Source organism: Pyrus communis, chromosome 1, assembly GCF_963583255.1.
Source record: "Pyrus communis chromosome 1, drPyrComm1.1, whole genome shotgun sequence".
Taxonomy (NCBI): Eukaryota; Viridiplantae; Streptophyta; class Magnoliopsida; order Rosales; family Rosaceae; genus Pyrus; species Pyrus communis.
The window spans coordinates 4359891-4380911 of NC_084803.1; the positions used below are offsets into that span (position 1 = coordinate 4359891).

The 21021-nt window shown below is 40.9% G+C and overlaps 4 protein-coding genes, 1 long non-coding RNA gene and 1 pseudogene across 5 annotated transcripts; 3 read left to right on the top strand and 3 right to left on the bottom strand.

The window, feature by feature from the left end:
• Window positions 1-446: 446 nt before the first annotated feature.
• Window positions 447-1713, bottom strand: LOC137729199 (protein arginine N-methyltransferase 2-like; annotated as a pseudogene).
• Window positions 1714-3461: 1748 nt separating this feature from the next.
• On the top strand, window positions 3462-5799 carry LOC137746751 (uncharacterized). Its single transcript, XM_068486763.1, has 5 exons — window positions 3462-3566; window positions 4028-4142; window positions 4267-4902; window positions 4998-5181; window positions 5398-5799. The coding sequence occupies exons 1-5, from the start codon at window positions 3490-3492 to the stop codon at window positions 5421-5423; spliced, it is 1038 nt and encodes a 345-aa protein (XP_068342864.1). The 5' UTR covers window positions 3462-3489; the 3' UTR covers window positions 5424-5799.
• On the bottom strand, window positions 5703-7621 carry LOC137746761 (uncharacterized). Its single transcript, XR_011069907.1, has 4 exons — window positions 7486-7621; window positions 7191-7372; window positions 6244-6281; window positions 5703-6171 (listed from the first exon to the last, which is right to left on the bottom strand). It is a non-coding gene; the product is annotated as an uncharacterized lncRNA (long non-coding RNA).
• A 1315-nt stretch (window positions 7622-8936) lies between these two features.
• Window positions 8937-10483, top strand: LOC137732297 (3-oxo-Delta(4,5)-steroid 5-beta-reductase-like). Its single transcript, XM_068471608.1, has 2 exons — window positions 8937-9113; window positions 9205-10483. The coding sequence occupies exons 1-2, from the start codon at window positions 9075-9077 to the stop codon at window positions 10336-10338; spliced, it is 1173 nt and encodes a 390-aa protein (XP_068327709.1). The 5' UTR covers window positions 8937-9074; the 3' UTR covers window positions 10339-10483.
• Window positions 10484-12663: 2180 nt separating this feature from the next.
• Window positions 12664-14360, top strand: LOC137732287 (3-oxo-Delta(4,5)-steroid 5-beta-reductase-like). Its single transcript, XM_068471597.1, has 2 exons — window positions 12664-12871; window positions 12955-14360. The coding sequence occupies exons 1-2, from the start codon at window positions 12833-12835 to the stop codon at window positions 14086-14088; spliced, it is 1173 nt and encodes a 390-aa protein (XP_068327698.1). The 5' UTR covers window positions 12664-12832; the 3' UTR covers window positions 14089-14360.
• A 3580-nt stretch (window positions 14361-17940) lies between these two features.
• LOC137739393 (3-oxo-Delta(4,5)-steroid 5-beta-reductase-like) lies at window positions 17941-19498 on the bottom strand. The gene is made up of 2 exons (XM_068478966.1): window positions 19295-19498; window positions 17941-19206 (listed from the first exon to the last, which is right to left on the bottom strand). Exons 1-2 carry the CDS (start codon window positions 19331-19333, stop codon window positions 18076-18078), a joined length of 1170 nt encoding a protein of 389 aa, XP_068335067.1. The 5' UTR covers window positions 19334-19498; the 3' UTR covers window positions 17941-18075.
• Window positions 19499-21021: the final 1523 nt, after the last annotated feature.

Sequence of the window (21021 nt, forward strand, 5' to 3'; positions counted from 1 at the left end):
ACCAAAATCACCAAGTTTCAGTCAAGCAAATGAGAAGAAGACTTATACTGTGACGGTTGTTACCAGTGCCATGGCATCTGGTACAGATATTTGCCCGCCTGGTATGGTCCGATGGGAAACACATAGTGAGTACGCCCATTGCTATCAGCTGGTTTTAACTTTAGCAACATTCCTGAACCTAATTTACCTTCAGATCATGGGAGATGGCAGCTCCTCTGCTGAACCATAGTCGCTGATATGGTGCTTATAAATGTACTGCGTTGTGAAATAAAAAATCTGTGGTTTTTTTTTTCAGTTTTATATTTTTGTCCTTGTTATCACCTAGAACACATTAATTTAGTGTCTTCTGGAGATAAATATTGAGAATTATACTGAATTAGAAGTTTAAAAGAGACATACGGAAATTTAAAAAATCATCATATAACTAGAAATTCAAAGAGCTGTCTCCAATGCAATCATCATGAAATCAATCACAATGAAACATCTTGAAGTTACAATAACGAAAAAGCTAAAATATAAACTAAAACAAAGTCCAACTATCATTCTGTATCCTCTTCAGACTGACAAACAGGGAGGTAATAAGTATCGAGCTGCCAATACTTTTGTTTGACACCTTCCCGAACTTGTTTACCTAAACAATCCTTAGCGGGCAATGGAATGAACTGTGTAGAGTAACCCAAATTCTGCAGTTCTAGTGAAACCAAGTGACAGTAAACGACATGGAAGAACACATTACCTCCGCAAAGGCCATTGAAGAACGAATAGATCCCGCTGGCTTCAATAACTTGGGAAGATGCCGGTGGAACTCTCTCAAGTCTTCGTAGTACTCTCCGTAGGTGTCAAAGAAAATCCCTGCACAAATGAACTAAACAGTTCATAAATTCACAAATTGAAGCTTAAACAGCCAATTGAATTAGCTCATTTCTACTTCACCACCATCATAAGATTTAAGCTGAGGTAGCACATCCTGCCATCGACCGAATATTATGTTCACGTTATCCTTCTGTGCCCAACCGGTTTGAATCATACGCTGATAAACCTCAGGGTGAGCCTCAACGATGGTATGCGAAGCGGGGGAGTATTTCCGAATGGTTGTATCCACAATCCCCATTCCGAATCCAATATTCAACACAAGGCCACCTCCGGAACAAACCGCTTTTGCGTGTGCCTCCATTAACGGATGCTCCCGGGCCATCATCACCGCCTTACAATTCGAGTCCATCAGCTTATCCTTTCTAAAGCTCACTGTGTCTTCCAAACAATCGCCATCGCTATCCCCGTCCTTCTTCTCCCTCCTCGCAATCGTTCCGAGTACCAATTCTGCTTGAATCCCTAATATTCAACTCACATTAATCCAACACTTTCATTTCTGATTCATACGAAAATCCAAATTACATTCATTTTCTAATTTCTATGCTGAGCACGTACCGGCATTGAGGAGTATATCGTAGGCGTCCTCGTGGCCTGCCTCCATGGCGAAATCGCCTGCGGAGAGGCTGGAAGGGGATAAGGCGTTCCTGGGCGCGCCAGCTTCTAGAAGGGCAGTGACGGCATCGGCGTGGCCCAATTTGGCAGCGTGCATCAGCGGATTGAGGCCTTCGCCATCCAAGTACGTAACGTCAGCTCCGGCGAGTATTAAAGCTTTCAGCTTCTCGGTGTCGCCGTTCCTCGCCGCCTCGCATAGTTGCGCGCCTTCTTCCATGTCTGTGTCACTGTAGTGTTGGTCAAAACCGTGGTCAACATTCATAAAGGGTGCGCTCTTCTATTTGCACCCAGCATTTGTGCTCTTCTCATCCAACAAAATTTGAACGTCCAGTTTTACTCCTCAAACACTTCAAAAGGAGAGATTTTTAAGTATACTCGGAACACATAACGGTGGATCACATATAATTACACAAGTGGTGAAATTTTTTTTTTTCAAGTGTCCCACAATTTGTATAATTGTGGTGTACCAAACCATGTTCTGATCATATTAAAAAACCTCTCATTCAAAAAGACTATCGGCTAAAAATAGATAAAAAAATTAAATATCGATATTCAAGTGGGTACTTCACATATCAAAAAATAAATAAAAAAACACAAAAAATATATTATTTTCTTCTCTTTAATTCAGCAGTTAGATGTATAATCATTAGAAAATCCTTGTGCGTGTTTTATAGGCGTAAAACTGAGGGTACAATTGGAAGCTACAATTTTGCTGGGTAGAGACAGCATAAATGGTGGGTGGAAAATAAGTAGACCGTTAATAAATGTTGAGTGAAAATAAAAGCATACTCTAAATGTAGAAGAAGAAAAGGAAGAGCTACAAGGGCAGGCAGCAAACACTACACATTACAAACAACATTCCCTCCAACAAAAGATCAAAAGTAAGATACGGAGGTTCTTCAAACCAAGTACAATTATGGCCAAAATGAAGAGCACAGTGAGCTAGGCGGCAGGCAACCTCATTTACTTGACGATGCATGTGGGTATAAGGCGGAGCGGACGTTTCATACTTTAACCGTGAAAGTTTCGCTATGTTGAAAGCTTGAAGCGCATGACAAGTTGGAACATGCCGACACCATTAAATTCCTTTTTGGAAATGTCATCCTGATTATTTTGTTCATTGATTTTATTTGGTTTATTCAATAAAAAAAATCATAAATAAGCAAAAGTGTGTATTAAGAGAAAATTAATATACGAAAATCACTTCTCATCTATTTACGCTGACATTAAGTTTGTAGTATACAAATTCAACACACATTTGATTAGACATTAGGCTTAAGCAAAGCAATTTGTAGAGCTAGTAAAACACGACAATGCATTAATAGTCATAAATTAAAATCAGCATACTCAAACACGAACAACTCATCGTTGTTTTTTAAGTAGAATGAACTCAATTCAAGTCCTTATAAAATCATTCTTCAATAGCAAAAATGGGCAAGGAAAACGATTGAGAGAAAAAGGAAATAGTCAAGAAAATTGTTAAACTAGAGAAGTAGCGATCATAAAAGCCAAGGCAGTCGTCAATGGAACACAATCCACGTACGCGGTGGCGCATCGCCATCGCCATCGAATCGACCAATTTTGACCCCTCTCCAAAACTCTGAACTGCATCAAACGACATCGTCCTGGGATTTCTAGAAACCCCAATTATTCGCGGAGTTTCGCATAAACCCGCGACAGTCCTCAGCATTTTAGATAAAATACAAAAAATCGTTGTTTATATATTTTAAGCCCCCCCCCTCCCCCCCCCCCCCCCCCCCTCTCTCTCTCTCCCAACCCAAATCTTGTTTCACCTGCAAATCCAAATTGCATCGCCGAAATAACGGAATCTCTCCTCACCCAATTTCTCTTTTTACCCTCTTTGTCTATTTCTCATTTCTATTTGCTTCCACTGTCAATTTTGAACTCGAATTCATTTGGGATTTAATCATTTATCGAGCTAGGGTTCATTTGTATTTTGTTTGAATAAAACAAGATTGGCTGGTAATTTGGGGTGATTAACTAATGACGTCAGGTTTTGATCGGTGGGAGAAAGATCCATTTTTCCCCGCGGCCGAGGAAGTTCAAGAATCCGCCGACAGGTAGCATTTCTCATTGTTCGTTTCTGTTATTTATTGGGCTCCAATTTTACATAAGTCCATCAATTTGTATTTTTTTTTTCAAATAAAGTTTCAATTTTTCTACGTTTATTGCAATTTTGAATTGCATCTGTAATTTGATAGCTTCCAGCTCATTTGAATCAAATCCCATCTTTAGGCAACGTTCAGCACATTTTTTTTCGTTTTGGTCCCCAATTAATTAGAATTCATGAATTACGATTTTATCTTCTATTGTTTTCCTCCACATGTTGTCAACATTTACAATTTGTTTATAACCCATTGAGTAATCGGTGTTTATCCGCGATGTGTTTGCTTTTAAAACCGGAATTGGGGTTTTTGTCTGCACTTGTTCTTCAAATGCAATGTGCATTGAATTGAATGCTGAGGATGATAAGTTTTTGTTGTAAATGGTATGTTAATTTGTTTTTTATGTGGTTCTGAAGGATGGAATCTACACATCGAACATGGATCCACGCCAGGAAAGACGCTTCCAGGATGTGGGATCCTGAGGAACTTGGCAGGGATCTGCGAACAACTCTTGGAACTACCAAATGGCAGGTCCTCTTCTTTCTATGCTCCCTCAGCTTTGGCTGTTGCCCTTTAGGCTGAGCAACATTATGAATTGGTATTAGGCCCGTATCAGTGTAGTGAATAATTGTTTGAAATTTTGGTGGCAATGCAGTTAGAGGAGTTTGTACGAGCAGTCAGGTCAAGTTATGCGAGAAGGTCATGTGAAGACGCAAGAGACAGGCACCATCAATTCATTGTTGCCATCGAGGATCAGGTTTCCAAAATTGAAAAATCGTTAAAGGAGGCTGCCCTTTCTGAGGGCAAGGCTACTCAACCTTGGGTGCGTTTGGATGAAGGGGAGTGCAATGAACTTGCGTTTTTTCTTTCTGGGCCATCTGCATCTGAAGAGAAAGTTATTGCCAAGGGTAACGACAGGGATGTTGAAAACCCACGAATGACAGATGGAGATACGGCACCAGGTAGTTCGAAGAACTCATGTGGTTCGACTGAGCTGGGCTCCCAGAAGACTAGGGAGGAGAAGCCACATGGGCATAGGAGGACAGCTAGTGCTAGTGCTGACATTGGTGCCTTGAAGATTGCAGTTTTCGACGACGGATACGTACCAAGTACTTCTGCTATGATGGTTGAGCATCCTGTACGAAAGATTCCAAGTATGTCTGGGTTTCTTAGTTCCATGGAAACCGCATCAAAGTTGAAGTGGTCAAAGAATGGTTTTAGGAAGTGGAAGGCAGTGGACTGTCATGAAGACGCTGATGCTGCATTGTTGCCATCTACTCAGTTAACTAGGGTATGTATGCTGTACTCCTTTGATTTAATTTACTACGAGACCTTACATCCTTGGCATTGTGTTACTAATGATTAAAATTCTTGTTTTCCGTTTAGGGCATCAATGCTTGCTTTGAAAAAAATAAGAGTTGTTTGGATAGTTGCGATGAATGTTACGATAAACCATTGTATGGCTGGTACGGAGCTATTCAAAGACAACTTCAAAGGTCTCAGTACTATATGCAATATAGTTGGCCTGCCCGCGTAGCTCTTTGGATTGTTATTCTCCTTTTCTTGATTGGTAAGCTTCACAAAACCCTGCCAATGTTGAGATGCAATTTGGACATGAATGTTTGTCCGAATAGCTAAGCATATGTGTTGCTTACCCAGCTAATTCATCTTCCGAATGATTTTTTTTTTAAATGTTTGTCGTGATGAACCGAGTCTGTCTTTTTCTGTCAATTCTTGTTGACGGGTATTTTTGTATTCATGAGTTTGGCATTTTCGTTCTTTGCAGTTTTAATAGCATTGCGTGCGATCTGAGCTGTGGTAGATCACGACAGCGCAAGGAGAAATCTGTCAATCGATGGACATAGAAGTAGGAATATTGTGTTCAAATGAATACATTATTCTCACACATTGTTGAAGTGCCAAGCGGTGAGCACAACCTAGAGAACCGTCAAAGGATTCCACTTTTGTTTTGCTGTTTTCCTCCTCCAATTTTGATACCTTTGAAGGAGGGAAAACTCTCTTGTATTATAACTACAAGCAATATCAGAGAAAATCGTAAGCCGAAAGATATTCGCTATGTGCTACTGCATCTCGTAATATAATTTTTTCGTTTCTCTTTCGTGTAACTTCATGTACTGGTACTGATTCTGTAGCTTATAACATATAGAAATTTTAAGCTTACTTTCGATATGACCAACACAGTTGTGTAAGGTAGAAGCGGCGTTCATTTGGAATCGAGAGAGAGAGATATTCTAGAAACTCAAATTGAAGTATTGCATACATCAAACAATCCTCCCCTTTTTCTCTACATTAGCACCCTAAGTCGGCTTGCGTAGCGACGTTAGTTGGGTCTGCAGTTACGAGTTCAGACACGGAAATGATGAGGAAATGGCGTGACGAAGAGCCATCGCGAGGCACGAATGTCCTGGTTGCTTTTCTGTACAGCATCATCATGTTCCTTCTTGCCGAAGTCTATGCCCTGGATGTGACCCCAGATGAATGATACTGACTACCAAAGGCGGTGCCAAAGCCCCATAATGATGTACACATAATGATGCGACTGACATGGATCCGATACATTCTGAAACTATAAACGAGAGTATCCGGTTTGATTAAAAGGAAAAGGGTATACCTTACGTACACCAAGGCCCAAGAAGCTCAAAGGCGTGCCTGTAGCAAAAACATGTTGTATAACATGTCAGTATGAAAACAAATTAGTACTTGGTGGTTTCGCGGTCGATCACATATAAATAAGTATAAATAAGCATGACAATTCATTAATACTAGTTGATGGGGGCGAACAAATACTAAGCACAAAATATGATCAAGTAAACACTAGTCAATTGATAATCATCCAACTATTAGCATGCTTTTGAGGTTTGTAAACAGGGTTAACTGTGTTCAATCGGGAGATAGACACCGTTGAAATTTCTCACTCTGGATAACGGAGAAGAACCACCTACCATTCCTTTCAATTAAATTGCCCTCCCTCCAAGAAAAAATGGATTCCATTTACATCACATCAGTCTTGAACAAATGTTCACCCAACTACATATGACAGTGAAGAAGCACGTAGAGGATGAACCAAATGAAATCATCTGCTTACTGTCCCTTCACGAGTCGCTACAAAATTTCCTTTTCTTAAAGATAGGACAGAGACACCGTCAAATGACCACAAAAACACAAGATTCACGAAGATGATAAGGTGATCAGAACACCACCACCTCCTCCTCCTCATCCATACTTCAACCATTGAGAATTGGTCCTTTCAGGAGTCACAATACGCGAACTACACACTTCGAAAGTTTTTTATTCTTTTCTCAAGCACCGCAATTATATTCACTTTTGACACCATTTGCCTAGTGGCTGCACAATATGCATCTAGATGCGTACGTTGTAAACTTGTAACAATTTATAGAAATGCCCAACTAATACAAAACTATGCTACGAAAATAAGCACAAAAAACTGTTTCAATTCTTCTAATTCACAGTCCGGTTCGAATTGTTATAAAGATTAAACATTTTCACAAAGATGAATTGGAAAATGCAATCAAAATCGAACAGGGAGAAGGAACTAACCTCCGAAACCCCATCCAACGCCGAAACCGCAGCCAGCACCAAATCTTGAAGAAAACAAACTGAATTGGTCACGACCTCATCGCACATAAAGATTATAACCCAATAAGCTTCCTGAAATCGTACCGAATCCTACTCCAGCTCCATTGAAGTTGGTTAGCACCATCGCTGTTTGCAGGTCGGAACTAGAGATCAAGATTCAGCATTTACATATTCAGTGTAAATTTAAGTGAATAATAATCAAATTAATCGGGAATTTGAGTGGCCGAAGTTCATGTGAAATCAAGGAGGGACATACCTACGAGCCTCCAATAATGGCGACCGGGTCCGAGTCCGACTGCAATGAGGTGTGCTTAACACTCTCCGCTCTTCGTTTGTTTATCAAACCAGCTAAAATGAACCGCGGGCCAGTCGGCTCTCAAATGAAGCCCTTTACGGAATGGCTGTACCCCTTGCAGGCTTGGGCCAGCCCATGCATTCCTTTCAATAGAACTTACGTAATTTGTTTTTCCCGCCAAGAGGCAAAGAAATATTTGAAATTATTACAACTTTTATATAGAAGGATATTGGGTCGTGCTTATTTCCTCAATTGTGAAAGTCGTTGTCGTACTTATTTCATCAAATGTGAAAGTCGCATAATAGTATTAAAGTACAACAATCCAGTATAAAATATTACAATTTTTATATACGTCATTTATAAGAAGTACGAGTATGAAGTAGGGGTCCGTATCCCCACAAAGAGGGAGTCAACTGAACATCTCGGGCATTGGCGGGAATTTCGCCTGCTGTAAGCTTTTTCGCGGGAGGCCAAGATGCGCCGCATGCCAAATCATAAATGCATGATTTCGACTAGCTGGATAAGGCATTACATTAGGTTTCAGGGTCCTGCGTCCCTCAAAATGTTAAGAGGTTTCGTTACTCATCTTTTATGTAAGGAGAATATAGGGGAGGAAAGATAATATAAGTTCGTTTACTGCATCCCGGTCAGCATATTGAACCTATCCTAATTTTAACTATTTACTCTCACTCCACAAAAGTTAGAAACTTATGATTACTATTATTGATTGCATGATTATATAATTCTATTTTAAATCTTCATTAGCATAAGGTGTTATTTAATAACACAGATAAATAAATGTATTGAATCCTTACATGACGGCATGAGTTTAAATTCCGTTAATAGTTATTCTAATAAAATCTATCGTTTGACAAAAAAAAAAAAAAAAAAAACAAATAACACAGATAACTAGATGACAAAGATCCATGTTGGCTACAATGTGGACAAGTCTTGTAGCCCATGAACAATGTCACGAACTTGCGGCTGACGCTGGAGGGTGGGGGCTGCCGCCTTTGTCATGGCTCTTGTTAAAACGCCAAAATAGTCTCTTTATGTGCTTCACCGGCCAGACAGTCCGCCTCATACAAGGGCTAAGTTGCAACGATTTGTAATTTTGGAGATGCAGTTTGCTAATATATAGACTTCAGGGACCAATTTAATGGACATTTAACGGAAAATTACTTTTGGACTAAATTTACTAACACAGTATCACCACGAAGACTTAAATCCTAATTTTTTAACCATATGACTTATCTTCTAATTACCTTATTACCATGAGTACCGTTTATCCGATTAGGCATTTTTTATATTATTGGGAGTGGGCTTGGAGCTGGGCCTTAATCTCATCCGAACAAAATAAGATAAAGCCTCCACGGAAGTGTTAATACATGGCACAATTAATCATCTAGAGGATAAAGACATTGCAACCGCAACTCCCTGTGAGTATATGGCTCAGAAATGTTGTAAATCGAAGACTGCAAGTTAGAAATCCGATCAAAAAACTTGTGAAAGTAATTTACAATTTCTCAGAGAATTCCAAATCCAAGATCATGAGCTGGTGGTGGGCCGGAGCTGTTGGCGCTGCTAAGGCAATCACAACCACAACTCCTCCTGCATCGATCCCTTCCAATTTTTAATTTATTTTTTCCTAAATACCCTTTTTAATTCCCATTTTTGCAGAAAAAATTCGATGAAGAGGAACCGCCGCGAACTCCCCAGAGCGTGGGTCTCGTGATCGGCGTCACCGGCATAGTCGGCAACAGCCTCGCCGAGATCCTTCCCCTCTCCGACACCCCTGGCGGCCCATGGAAGGTCTACGGCGTCGCGCGCCGTCCCCGCCCCAACTGGAACGCCGACCACCCTGTCGAGTACATCCAATGCGACATCTCCGATCCCGACGATGCCAAAACCAAGCTCTCTCCGATAACCGACGTAACGCACATCTTCTACGTCACATGGACCAATCGATCCACCGAGGCAGAGAACTGCGAGGCTAACGCCGTTATGCTGCGCAACGTTCTGAATTCCGTTATACCGAACGCACCGAAGCTCCAGCACGTGTGCCTCCAGACAGGGGCCAAACACTACGTCGGGCCGTTCGAGTTGTTCGGCAAGATTCAACCTCACGAACCACCGTTTACGGAGGATCTGCCCAGATTGGACGCCCCGAATTTCTACTACACCCTTGAGGACTTACTGTTTGCGGAGGTGGCGAAGAAGGAGAACTTGACTTGGTCGGTGCACCGACCCGATGCGATATTCGGGTTTTCCCCTTACAGCATGATGAACATCATTGGCACGCTGTGCGTGTACGCCGCGATATGCAAGCACGAGGGGAGGCCACTGAAGTTTCCGGGAAGCAAAGCGGCGTGGAACTGTTACTCGGTGGCGTCGGATGCGGATCTGATAGCAGAGCAGCACATATGGGCGGCGGTGGACCCGTATGCGAAAAATGAAGCGTTTAATATCAACAACGGGGATGTGTTCAAGTGGAAGCATTTATGGAAGGTGCTGGCGGAGCAGTTTGGGATAGAGGAGTACGGGATTGATGAGGGAGGCGGGAGGCTGAGCTTGGTGGAGCTGATGAAGGGGAAGGAGAAGGTGTGGGAGGAGATAGTGAGGGAGAACGAGCTGCAGCCGACGAAGCTGGCGGAGGTGGGAGTGTGGTGGTTTGTGGATGTTTGGTTGAGCGGAGAAGGGTTGTTGTGCAGCATGAACAAGAGTAAGGAGCATGGGTTTTTGGGGTTTAGAAATTCCAGGAATTCGTTTGTTACTTGGATTGATAAGATGAAGGCTTTCAAGATTGTGCCGTGATCGACTGATTACTGTTTTGAAATAATTTTGTCCTCAATGTGGTGATGGTGGTGTTTGGGTTTTGGGGAGATTTTGTTGTGGTTTTTCTTGCTCTTGTTCTACTTGAATTCACAATAAATTATACAAAGTTACTTTGTTGTATGGAGATAGCTAAATGTGCTATCGAGCTTCATCATCTTTTTCTCCTCAAGTTTTTTAGATGGTTTTCTAGCATGTGGATTGGATAAATTAAGCGACACGTACATTTTTCGATTCGATCAGATTCATTAGTTTGTAGAGCTATTCACTCGATTGCAGATATTTCTGAAACATGTTAGAAGGACAATGGGAAAAAGGAACAAAAAAAAAAAAAAATGGAATAGTGAAAATGACTACCAATTCCAAAATTTTACCCCATTTTGTTTAGACTTTTTAGCTATAATGGTCCTTAAGATTTGTCTCTTATTAATCATTTTGTTCTCCTATGAAAAATCTTTATTTTTAAATAAGGATACAATAACAAAAATACTCTCAACTTTTTATCAAATCATTTGGCCTATTGTTTATTAAATTGAGGATATTTTTGTTATTTTGGTCCTTATTTAATATAATTTTCTATAAATGATTAAAATAATTGATGGTGAACAAACTCATGATCATTTCTATTGATTTTAAATCTCAGGAACCAAAGTTATAAATTATACTAATCTTAAAAGATCATTTTGGTTAAAAAAACCTTTTGTTTAATAAATGGAATCGCTAGTGGGTTTCTTTCCGCTCTCTTTTCTCATCACTTATTTTAAGGAAATTTTATTTAAACTCATCTAACTTATTTTTACACTCAACTTACTCTTTGCACCCATTTAATTTTTAACTAAATTATTAATATCTCTTTAAACCCAAATTTAATACCTAATATACCCCCATAAACCCAATTCAATATGTGAATTTATTTTTACACCTATTTGATTTTTAGAAGCTAGATTTGATGGGAGGAAGCTCCTCCTGTAATTTGGCAAGGAAGTGGTCTATAATTCGTACCACCAATCTGAACTTGATTTCTTTGGTCTACCCCCGTACTTATTCCATTCCACAGGACACTCCCACCAGGACTTTGCATGGGGCCGCCATGCTCCTTGATAGGCCACCCAAACAAATTAGGATCAGTGGATGCTTTTGTGGCAAGTGACTCCATGCACCTTTTTGGAATGTTGAGTTCTTCAACATAAGGGAGAATGTCATCACAAGTTTGAAATTGCTGATCGTATCGAAGTTAGATCATGGTTTTCTAATTGCAACTCATGGTTTGCCAATTCATAAATTGAAACCAAACGAACAAAAAATTCATAAATTGAGTCATATCTTGATTGGAGGATTCAAAACTTCAAAATCACCATCCATCAATAAAAAAAACATATTTTTCTCTATGAGAGCTATTAGGGTTTTAGCTATAATGAATGTAGGATAAACAAAGAGTGATCGTAGGTTATTATAATGTTTGGGTTTATTGATAAATTTGAGTTTTATTATTAATTTCATTTTGTACTTAATAGTAATTATGCAATAGGATAAAATAGAAAATTAACATTTAAAATTTAAATTGAGGTTTAAATAAAATTTCACTTTATTTTACATTTCCGAATGCTTCTGATTTTGAAGTTACCAAACACAAACGGAAGCAATCTACCATTCAAAAGCCTCATTTCTCAAAGACAAACGTAGATCTATCAATGTAGCCCAAATGGACCCAAATTCTAATCCAAATCAAACGTGATTAGTAGGAGTATTTTAGGTTCTCAATCAACTAATTTGATCACGATTATAATCACATAACCCATTAGCTTAATGAACTTTGTTGATACGGAAATCATAGTGGGTCGGTCAAAGAAGGTCAAAATAATAATTGGATTAAAACCTAAGGTCTAAACAAGAGAAGAACCAAACGTAGGCCCAATGGCCCAAAATCCTAGGCAGGGATCGATCACCCATGGCCCAATTGTCGCGGGAGGTTGGTTGATACGCCTCTGTGCGACCAACTTTACCACGTCACCTACCAACAACTTGCGTGTAAAGAAGAATGTACATCATTTTGTTGTCCGATTCGACAAATGTGATTCCATTTTATTAGTGAGACAGACGATAGGGCGGCCATGACATGCCCGCACAATCATTGATCCCGCTAGGAGAAATTTTTTATCATGAAACATTAAGTACTTACTTACGTATAAATGATGATAAATTGTATTTTTAAAATTATTAAATTTTTAACACATATATCTTATTATTTATATAATAATATATGATGTATAACTTTTGTGGCGCGGTTCCATTGAAAAATATCCTCTATAAAAGAACATTTGGACCCGCAATTTCCAGTAGGTGGTGTACTAGAGACTGACAGTTACACTCTCAGCTGGCATTCATTCCTCAGCTTTCCACCCCAAAACCATAATCCCCAGTTCTCTCATCCATCCAGTCTCTTCGTCTTCTCTCTCACCACTCCAAATCCAAATCCATGAGCTGGTGGTGGGCCGGAGCTGTTGGCGCCGCCAAGGCAATTACAATCTCAACTACTCCGTTGATCCTTTCAATTTTTCAATTTTTGCTTAATTAACGTTTTAATTTTGATTTTTGCAGAAAAAAGCCGATGAAGACGAACAGCCGCGAGCTCCCGAGAGCGTGGGACTCGTGATCGGCGTCACCGGCATAGTCGGCAATAGCCTCGCCGAAATCCTTCCTCTCTCCGACACACCCGGCGGCCCATGGAAGGTCTATGGCGTTGCGCGCCGTCCCCGCCCGAACTGGAGCGCCGACCACCCTATCGAGTACATCCAGTGCGACGTGTCTGATCCCGACGATGCTAAAACCAAGCTCTCTCCGTTAACGGACGTCACCCACGTTTTCTACGTCACGTGGTCCAGCCGATCCACCGAGGTGGAGAACTGCGAGGTTAACGGTAATATGCTGCGCAACGTTTTGGAATCCGTCATCCCGAACGCGCCCAATCTCCGCCACATCTGCCTCCAGACCGGTGGCAAACACTATCTCGGACCGTTCGAGTCGTTTGGCAAGATCCAGCCGCACGATCCGCCGTTTACGGAGGACCTGCCTCGACTGGATACCCCGAATTTCTATTACACACAGGAGGACCTTTTGTTTGCTGCGGTGGAGAAGAAAGAGGATCTGACTTGGTCGGTGCACCGGCCCGATATGATTTTCGGGTTTTCCCCTTACAGCTTGATGAATATTGTCGGCACGCTCTGCGTCTACGCCGCGATATGCAAGCACGAGGGGCTGCCGCTGAGGTTTCCGGGAAGCAAAGCTGCGTGGAATTCATACTCGGTGGCTGCGGATGCTGATCTGATAGCGGAGCACCACATATGGGCGGCGGTGGACCCGTATGCGAAAAACGAAGCGTTTAACATCAACAACGGGGATGTGTTCAAGTGGAAGCATTTCTGGAAGGTGCTGGCGGAGCAGTTTGGGATAGAGGAGTACGGGATTGATGAGCGAGGAGGGAGGCTGAGCTTGGCGGAGCGGATGAAGGGGAAGGAGGGGGTATGGGAGGAGATAGTGAGGGAAAATGAGCTGAAGGAGACGAAGCTGGAGGAGGTGGGAGTGTGGTGGTTTGTGGATGTAGTGCTGGGTGGGGAGGGTGTGCTTTCTAGCATGAACAAGAGCAAGGAGCATGGGTTTGTGGGGTTTAGAAACTCGAGGAATTCGTTTGTTACCTGGATTGATAAGATGAAATCTTTCAAGATTGTGCCTTGATCGATTCATGATTGCATCGGTGGATTGGTGATGTTGGTTGTTGGGTGCTGCTGGGTGCGGGCGAGTGTTTGTTTTGGGTTTATTGTTCATGTTCTATATGTAAGTTAGCACGTGCTGTGATTCTAGTGTTTTTAGTATGAGAGTTTCTGAATGAAATGTGCATAATATATTTACGACGGTTGTAACCCCTCTGGGGAAATTGTGTTACGATGTTATTTATGACGGTTGTATGGTGAAATTATGTTACGATATTGGAGAATGAAACGTTTTTCTTTACTGAGAATGAAGACATAATTTCCATCGGGTCTGATTGGGCTTAAAATGTAATGTTTCGACTCGGAGGAATATGAGTTTCTGGCAGATTGAGATGTGGTTAAGCAACCCCTCTGGTCTGATACCAAAGCCCCATAGTCATTTGCTCAACAAGAGAGTCCGATGTGTAAGCTAACAAAACGGAGAAGCAGACCACTACTGACTATAATTCTGGGCGGAGCTATGTTTAACCTTTTTCGTTGGAGATGGCCTAAGCACCTAACTTTAGGCCCTTGATTATACGCAACTTTTTTGTAATCGTAACTTCAATTTTTTTCATGATTAGAACAAAACAGTGAAGCACTCTCGCTAGCAACCACCGGAGTAGCGACTAAATTGAAAGTGGATCTGCAAAGAGCGGAACCGATGTGGATCCAGGGTAGCCGCAAGACGCATTCCTTTAGGGGGCGTTTGTTTGCCCTTACTAAGTTGGACTGGACTGGACTAGACTAGCTATTAGTCCAATATTGTGTTTGTTCCATACTGGGACTAACATTAATGAGACTAAAGGGGACTAGCATGGACAAAACCCTTCACTAAGAGGTCTTAGCGAGACCCCCCAATAACCATGGGACTAGCTAAGACTATCCTCTCTTTCTCGTCCTCGTTATGCTCAACGACCACTCCCGACAGACTCCTCGTCATCTCCGGTCACCTAGATCAATCATTAACTTTCCGACTCTCTTTCAGATCCATTTCACAACCAACTTTCATATAAAATATACCAAATTGAAGCTGGGAGTGACAAGATTACGATTTTACCTGAATCAAGGCCAAAATGTGGTCGAATGTGGCCAGAAAATGGCCTGGAAGTCTCGGCCTGTTTGGGCTTCTTCAAATCCATGACAGATTCGAGCATTCAAAGCTAAGATCTCGGTCTAGGGATGGTGATGAATTTTTTGGCGGTGCTAACTTCATCCAATTTAACGAGGGTTGCCCGGAAAACACATCGGGAAACCTGCAACTCGTCGGGAAAATTGGAGTCGTGAGGTTCCATTCGAACAACATATAGTTAGAGAGGGAGGGAGGACAGAGAAATAGAGACTGGAATCAATAAGGAGTTTGACCGGGAATGAGAAAGAGACATGAATTGAGAGGTCTAAGAGGAAAAAAAGAGGGAGAGGGTGGGACGATGAGAGAAGAGGAAAAGAGTGGGATGGAAATGGTAGGAAAAGATGAAAAAGATAAGATCATAATAAAATATTAATAATTTATATATTAAATAATATAATATTAGAATTTGTTATTATCCAGCTTCTTAGTCCAATACTGCACCAAACGCTTCACTAAGTTAGTCCAGTTTAGTCTAGTCTAAGCCAGTCCAGCTTAGTCCTTGAAGCTAATCCAGTCCGAGATAGTCCGGCGCAACAAACGCCCCCTTAGTTTCTTGACACAAACACGTTATTGATGTTTTCTTGGGCCAATCGTGAGTATTTAAAAACACAAGAACATTTGTTACATTATTATGTTGTTGGGTTAACCAAAAAAGTTGTTGGTAGATTAATTAGAAGCATTAGTGGAAATTAAATGATAAGTTTTTCAAAACATTAAGGGTAAATTACATTTTACCCCTTCAGGTTTGGGGTCGATTTCAATTCCTTACAACATTTTTAAAACATTTCACCTTCATACCTCAAGTACTATTTTATTTTAATATAATACATCCGTTACATTTTCCATCCATTAGTCTGTTAAGAGCTGACATGGCTGCCACATTTGTGCCACGTGGCTAAACATTTAATAAAATATTAAAATAATTATTTAAAGAAAATTAAAATAAAAAAAAATAAAAAAATAAAAAAAAAACCCAGATCTCCTTCCCTAGAATCCCCACCCGTGCCCACCCTCCCACCTCGCATCACCCTCCCCTTCCCCCATCCCCCATCACCCGCAACCATTTCCCTCCCCACTGTGCCTCCAAAAACATTCCCCATCCAAACCATCATCGCCCCCTCCCCCGCACGGCTACCGTGTGGTTTTCTATCATTTTTCCCCACCCTAAAGCCCAACAAGCAAAACCCTTTTGCCTTGGCTTTGGTAGCTGTTGTATCTTCCTTCACTTTTTCTTTTTGCAGGCATAGAGGCATATATGGACTCTTCAAAGCTTTATGTCCATCCTTCCCCGAAAGCAAATGGGAGGGCGGCGGTGATGTATGATGCCGAGTCCCTGCACTTTTCCTCCCATCAGGCGCAAACCCACCATCCTCTGCCGCAAAACCCAGAAGAGGAAGAGATAATTGATTAAAAAACACCCAGAAGACGAAAAGAGAGAAGATTGAAATTTGAAGTAGGTTTTTGGTTTTTGAAATTGTAAGGTTCTACAATTCCTTGAAACTATTGGATTCTAGGGTGGGTTAGGAGAGGCTTTGGTTTTGGATTGAGATAAAATGGGTAGGTGGGTGGCTGCATCTGTTCGAGTGGTGAGGTGGGGGTGGCTCTTGTCTTTTGGGTTGATGAAATGAATAATGGCAGTGGCTTGGGTAAGAGAGAGAGAGGTGGTGGGGTGAAAAATGGCTGTTTGGGGAGCTTGGGAGTGGATAATCGGGATAAGATTCTCGTAGTGGTTGAAGGTCGAGAACTGGAGATTTTGGATCTGGGGATTTTGGGGGGTTTGGGGTTCGAGAGAAAGAGAGTGGGGAAGGCAAACTGGGTTTCGGTTTTTTTTTTTTTTTTTGTGCTTTTTTTTTAATTAATTATTTGAAAATTTTTATTAAGTGTTTAGCCACGTGACATAAATGTGGCAGCCACGTCAGCATAAATATGGACCTCTTATTTGCCATGTCATCACTTAACGGTTTATTTAACAAATTTTCTAACAGATGTATGAAATTGAAATAAAATAGTATTTGAGGTATGAAAGTGAAATGTTTTAAAGATGTTGTAAAAAATTGAAATCGGCCCTAAATCTGAGGGGGTAAAATGTAATTTACCCAAACATTAAATACACAAGTTAAAGTAATAATGGAATACACGTGGCAGACAATGAATGAAAAAAGCAAGTAGGAAAAAATGGGAGGGGAAGGTAGCTATCGTTCCTCGTTAATCCAACAACACTAGGAACCCACATCGCACATTATTCTGAAATAAGATTTTAGATGGCTGAGTGACAATTGTTTAATCACTTCAACTATAAACCCTTATTTATAAATAAATTAAGAAAGCTCTAAACTATGGTGTTTTATCACCATCACCTTCAAAACTTGACATCTTTCCACTAACACTAGCATATGCCCCATATTTGTGTTTGAAAATAATTTTTTTTTTTTTTTTTAAATGAGAAGGAGAAAGGGGGAAAATGTGGATTAGAGAAAGGAGTTTTCTTTTTATGTTTTATTTTTCAAAATTAAGGGATGTTAGGATCACTCTTGGTGAGACTTTAAAAAAACTGTCAAATTTAGTATATGTAAATTTATATTACTGTCTATGATTTTGTTTTGTGGTAAAAGATAGAATTATCTTTCTACTTTCTTTTAGTTGACAAAAATAATTTTATTAATATGTAATTTAGATAACCATAGTTAAACTGGAACACTTCCCAACTAATAAAATTCTGAGTAACAATTATCTATGGTATAGAGTGGGACGAAATAACGTACCCAAAATGCTTTCAAAAAATAACGTGCCCAAAAATAACAAGCATCTCTTTGAATTTATAATGCAAGCTCTACAAGCTCTTCATGGCACAATCTTGTAAGCTTTCATCTTCTCAATCCAAGAAACAAACGACTTGTACGAATTCCTAAACCCTAAAAACCCATGCTCCTTGCTCTTATTCATACTATCCAACACCGCCTCCCCACCCAACACATAGTCGGCAAACCACCACACCCCCACCTCCTCCAGCTTCGTCGGCTGCAGCTCATTCTCCCTCACTATCTCCTCCCACACCCCCTCCTTTCCCTTCATTTCCTCCACCAAGCTCCGCCGCTCTCCCTCCTCGTCAAACCCGTACTCCTCAATCCCAAACTGCTCCGCCAAACCCTTCCAAAACTGCTTCCACTTAAACACATCCCCATTGTTGATATTAAACGCCTCGTTTTGGGCATTCGGGTCCACCGCCGCCCATATATGCTGCTCCGCTATTAAATCTGCATCCGAGGCCATCGCGTAACACTCCCACGCCGCCTTTGTTCCCGGGAATTTCAACGGCCGACCTTCTTTTTTACAAATCGCCGCGTAAACGCAAAGCGTCCCGATTATGTTCATCAAGCTGTGAGGAGAAAACCCGAAAATGTTGTACGGACGGTGGACCGACCACGTCAGGCCCGGTTTTTTCTCGACCTCCTCGAACAATATGTCCTCAAGCGTGTAGTAAAAATTGGGCACGTCGAGCCGCGGCAGATCCTCCGTGAAAGGCGGATCGTGGGCCGGGATCTTGCCGATGCACTCAAACGGTCCGATGTAGTGTTTGGTCCCCGTTTGGAGGCTGATGTGGCGAAGATTGGGAGCCGCTGGGATAACGACACTGAGGACGTTGCGGAACATGGCGCCGTTTGCCTCGCAGTTTTCGAGTTCGGTGGCTCTGCTAGTCCACGTCACGTAGAAGATGTGGGTGACGTCAGTTAGTCCGGAGAGCTTGGTCTGGACGTCTTCGGGGTCGGAGATGTCGCACTGGATGTAGTCGACGGGGTGGTCCGCGCTCCAATTGGGGCGCGGGCGGCGCGCGACGCCGTACACCTTCCATGGACCGCCGGGGGTGTCGTGGAGCGGGAGGATCTCGGCTAGGCTGTTGCCCACTATGCCCGTGACGCCGATTACTAGCCCCACGCTTTGGGGTTCTGACGTGTCGGCTGCTTCCGACTTTTTCTGAGCAATTCACGTTAATTAATCAATTAAATAAGATAATCAGTGAGATGATTTAATGATTTAATGAGATTAGTGGTGTTATTCTTACCTTAGTAGCAGCAACAGCTCCAGACCACCACCAGCCCATATTTTGGGTTCAAAACTTCAAATCGAAAGTCTGTAGCAGCCAACGCCGATTGTGGAAATTCCAGAGTTGTCGGATTTTTCTTCTTCTTTCTACTTCCTTTATTTTATTTTCTTATATATAAAGGAGGACAAAAGGATAGATATGTCTTGACATATGACGTAAGCTATGAGCTCTTCTCAATAAATATCTCAAATTCATGTGGTAGTCGGTGGAGTGAAGAAAAGAGAGAAATTATGTTAGTCGGTGTGTTTGCGTGCCAAAATCCTTGAATGCTTAGTGATATCCTGTACGAAAATGCTTCAGGAGTTTGAAGTCAGATGGCAGGAAATAAACATTGTGGTACTTATCCTACTGGGCTTGAAGCCCAACTAATAAAGCAAAATAGTACACTTTTAATCTATACACTAGGCCCACATTTCTTTTGCGATCTAAGGATCAGTTTCAGTGCCCAGGTTAAACTGTTCATGTGCTATGTATAGTGGCTCATCGGTTGATTGTGTTGAGAGTGTTCATCTTATTTTGAAGAAATAATAGACTTTATATGTGCTTATTAATAATGGAATCATCGTGTATTGCCAATTTATTTTATGATAAAACATCAATTTTTTTTGAACTGGATGTTGAAATCAAGTGATGGGTAGTTAAAATTTTAGTGTGACGTACACATAGTTACGTGATATTAATTGAATATCAATTGTGACATTGTGTGTGTGTGTGTGTGTGTGTGTGTGTGTGTGTTAATGAATCTAGGTTTGAATGAATTAAAAGTCGGAAGTGTTTGTTTAGCTTGCCTACCACAAAAAGTAACTAGGGTGGATATCAAATTGTAAATAGTAGAGATCTTGTCCATATTTTCTTTGCATGGTATGGGTAAAGTAGAGATCTTTTTCTTTCTACCTATTCATAAACAAGATTTCTAAATTTAAACTCAACATGCGATTTAACTGCTGCACCTAGGTGATTGTATTTTGTAATATTTGGAGTCATTTAGCTTATATATAAGTATATAACACATGGAATTCGAACCCTAACCTCCGGTTTAAGAATAAATGCTTACGCCACGTACAAAGTTCTCAATACAAACATTGGAAATGACCTTATGTTTTGTTTGAATTGGGGATTATCAAGTACCTTATGATTTAGTTTACTAGAATTTTTTATTTTTCTTAAAAAGGGAGACAACTTTTGGCAAGTCACGGTTATCCATCCCTTTTGGGGGACGGAAAGACTCACAGAGGCATTTCAGCCTCCCCCTAGCTACAAGTCTGGCTTCCTCACCAGCAGCAGGTTTCGAACCCAAAGCCTCACAATCCGTCATTTACCACTGGGTCACCAGCTCGTGGTTAGTTTACTAGAAAATTAGATAGAGAAATTTGAAATGATCAAAAGGCAATCCATTGAGAGAGATTTGCAAATCAGTATTTAAAATAAATCATTTGAAAATTCCTTATTTAGTGACTTTGTTATACGCAAGTCATGTATTATCAATCTGTCTATCTACTGTCTTATAGTGTATTTCTAATTAATTTAGCTTAAATCCTTGATGTGCCAACACACCATTGTGATAAACACATGGATTCAAGATGATAAAGTTGAGTAAGTTGATCAGAAGACAAGGCACTAAAGATAGAATTAGGTACACCTTTTTACCTTTTCATTTCGTCCTTCTCCTCATTGGAAAATTTTGT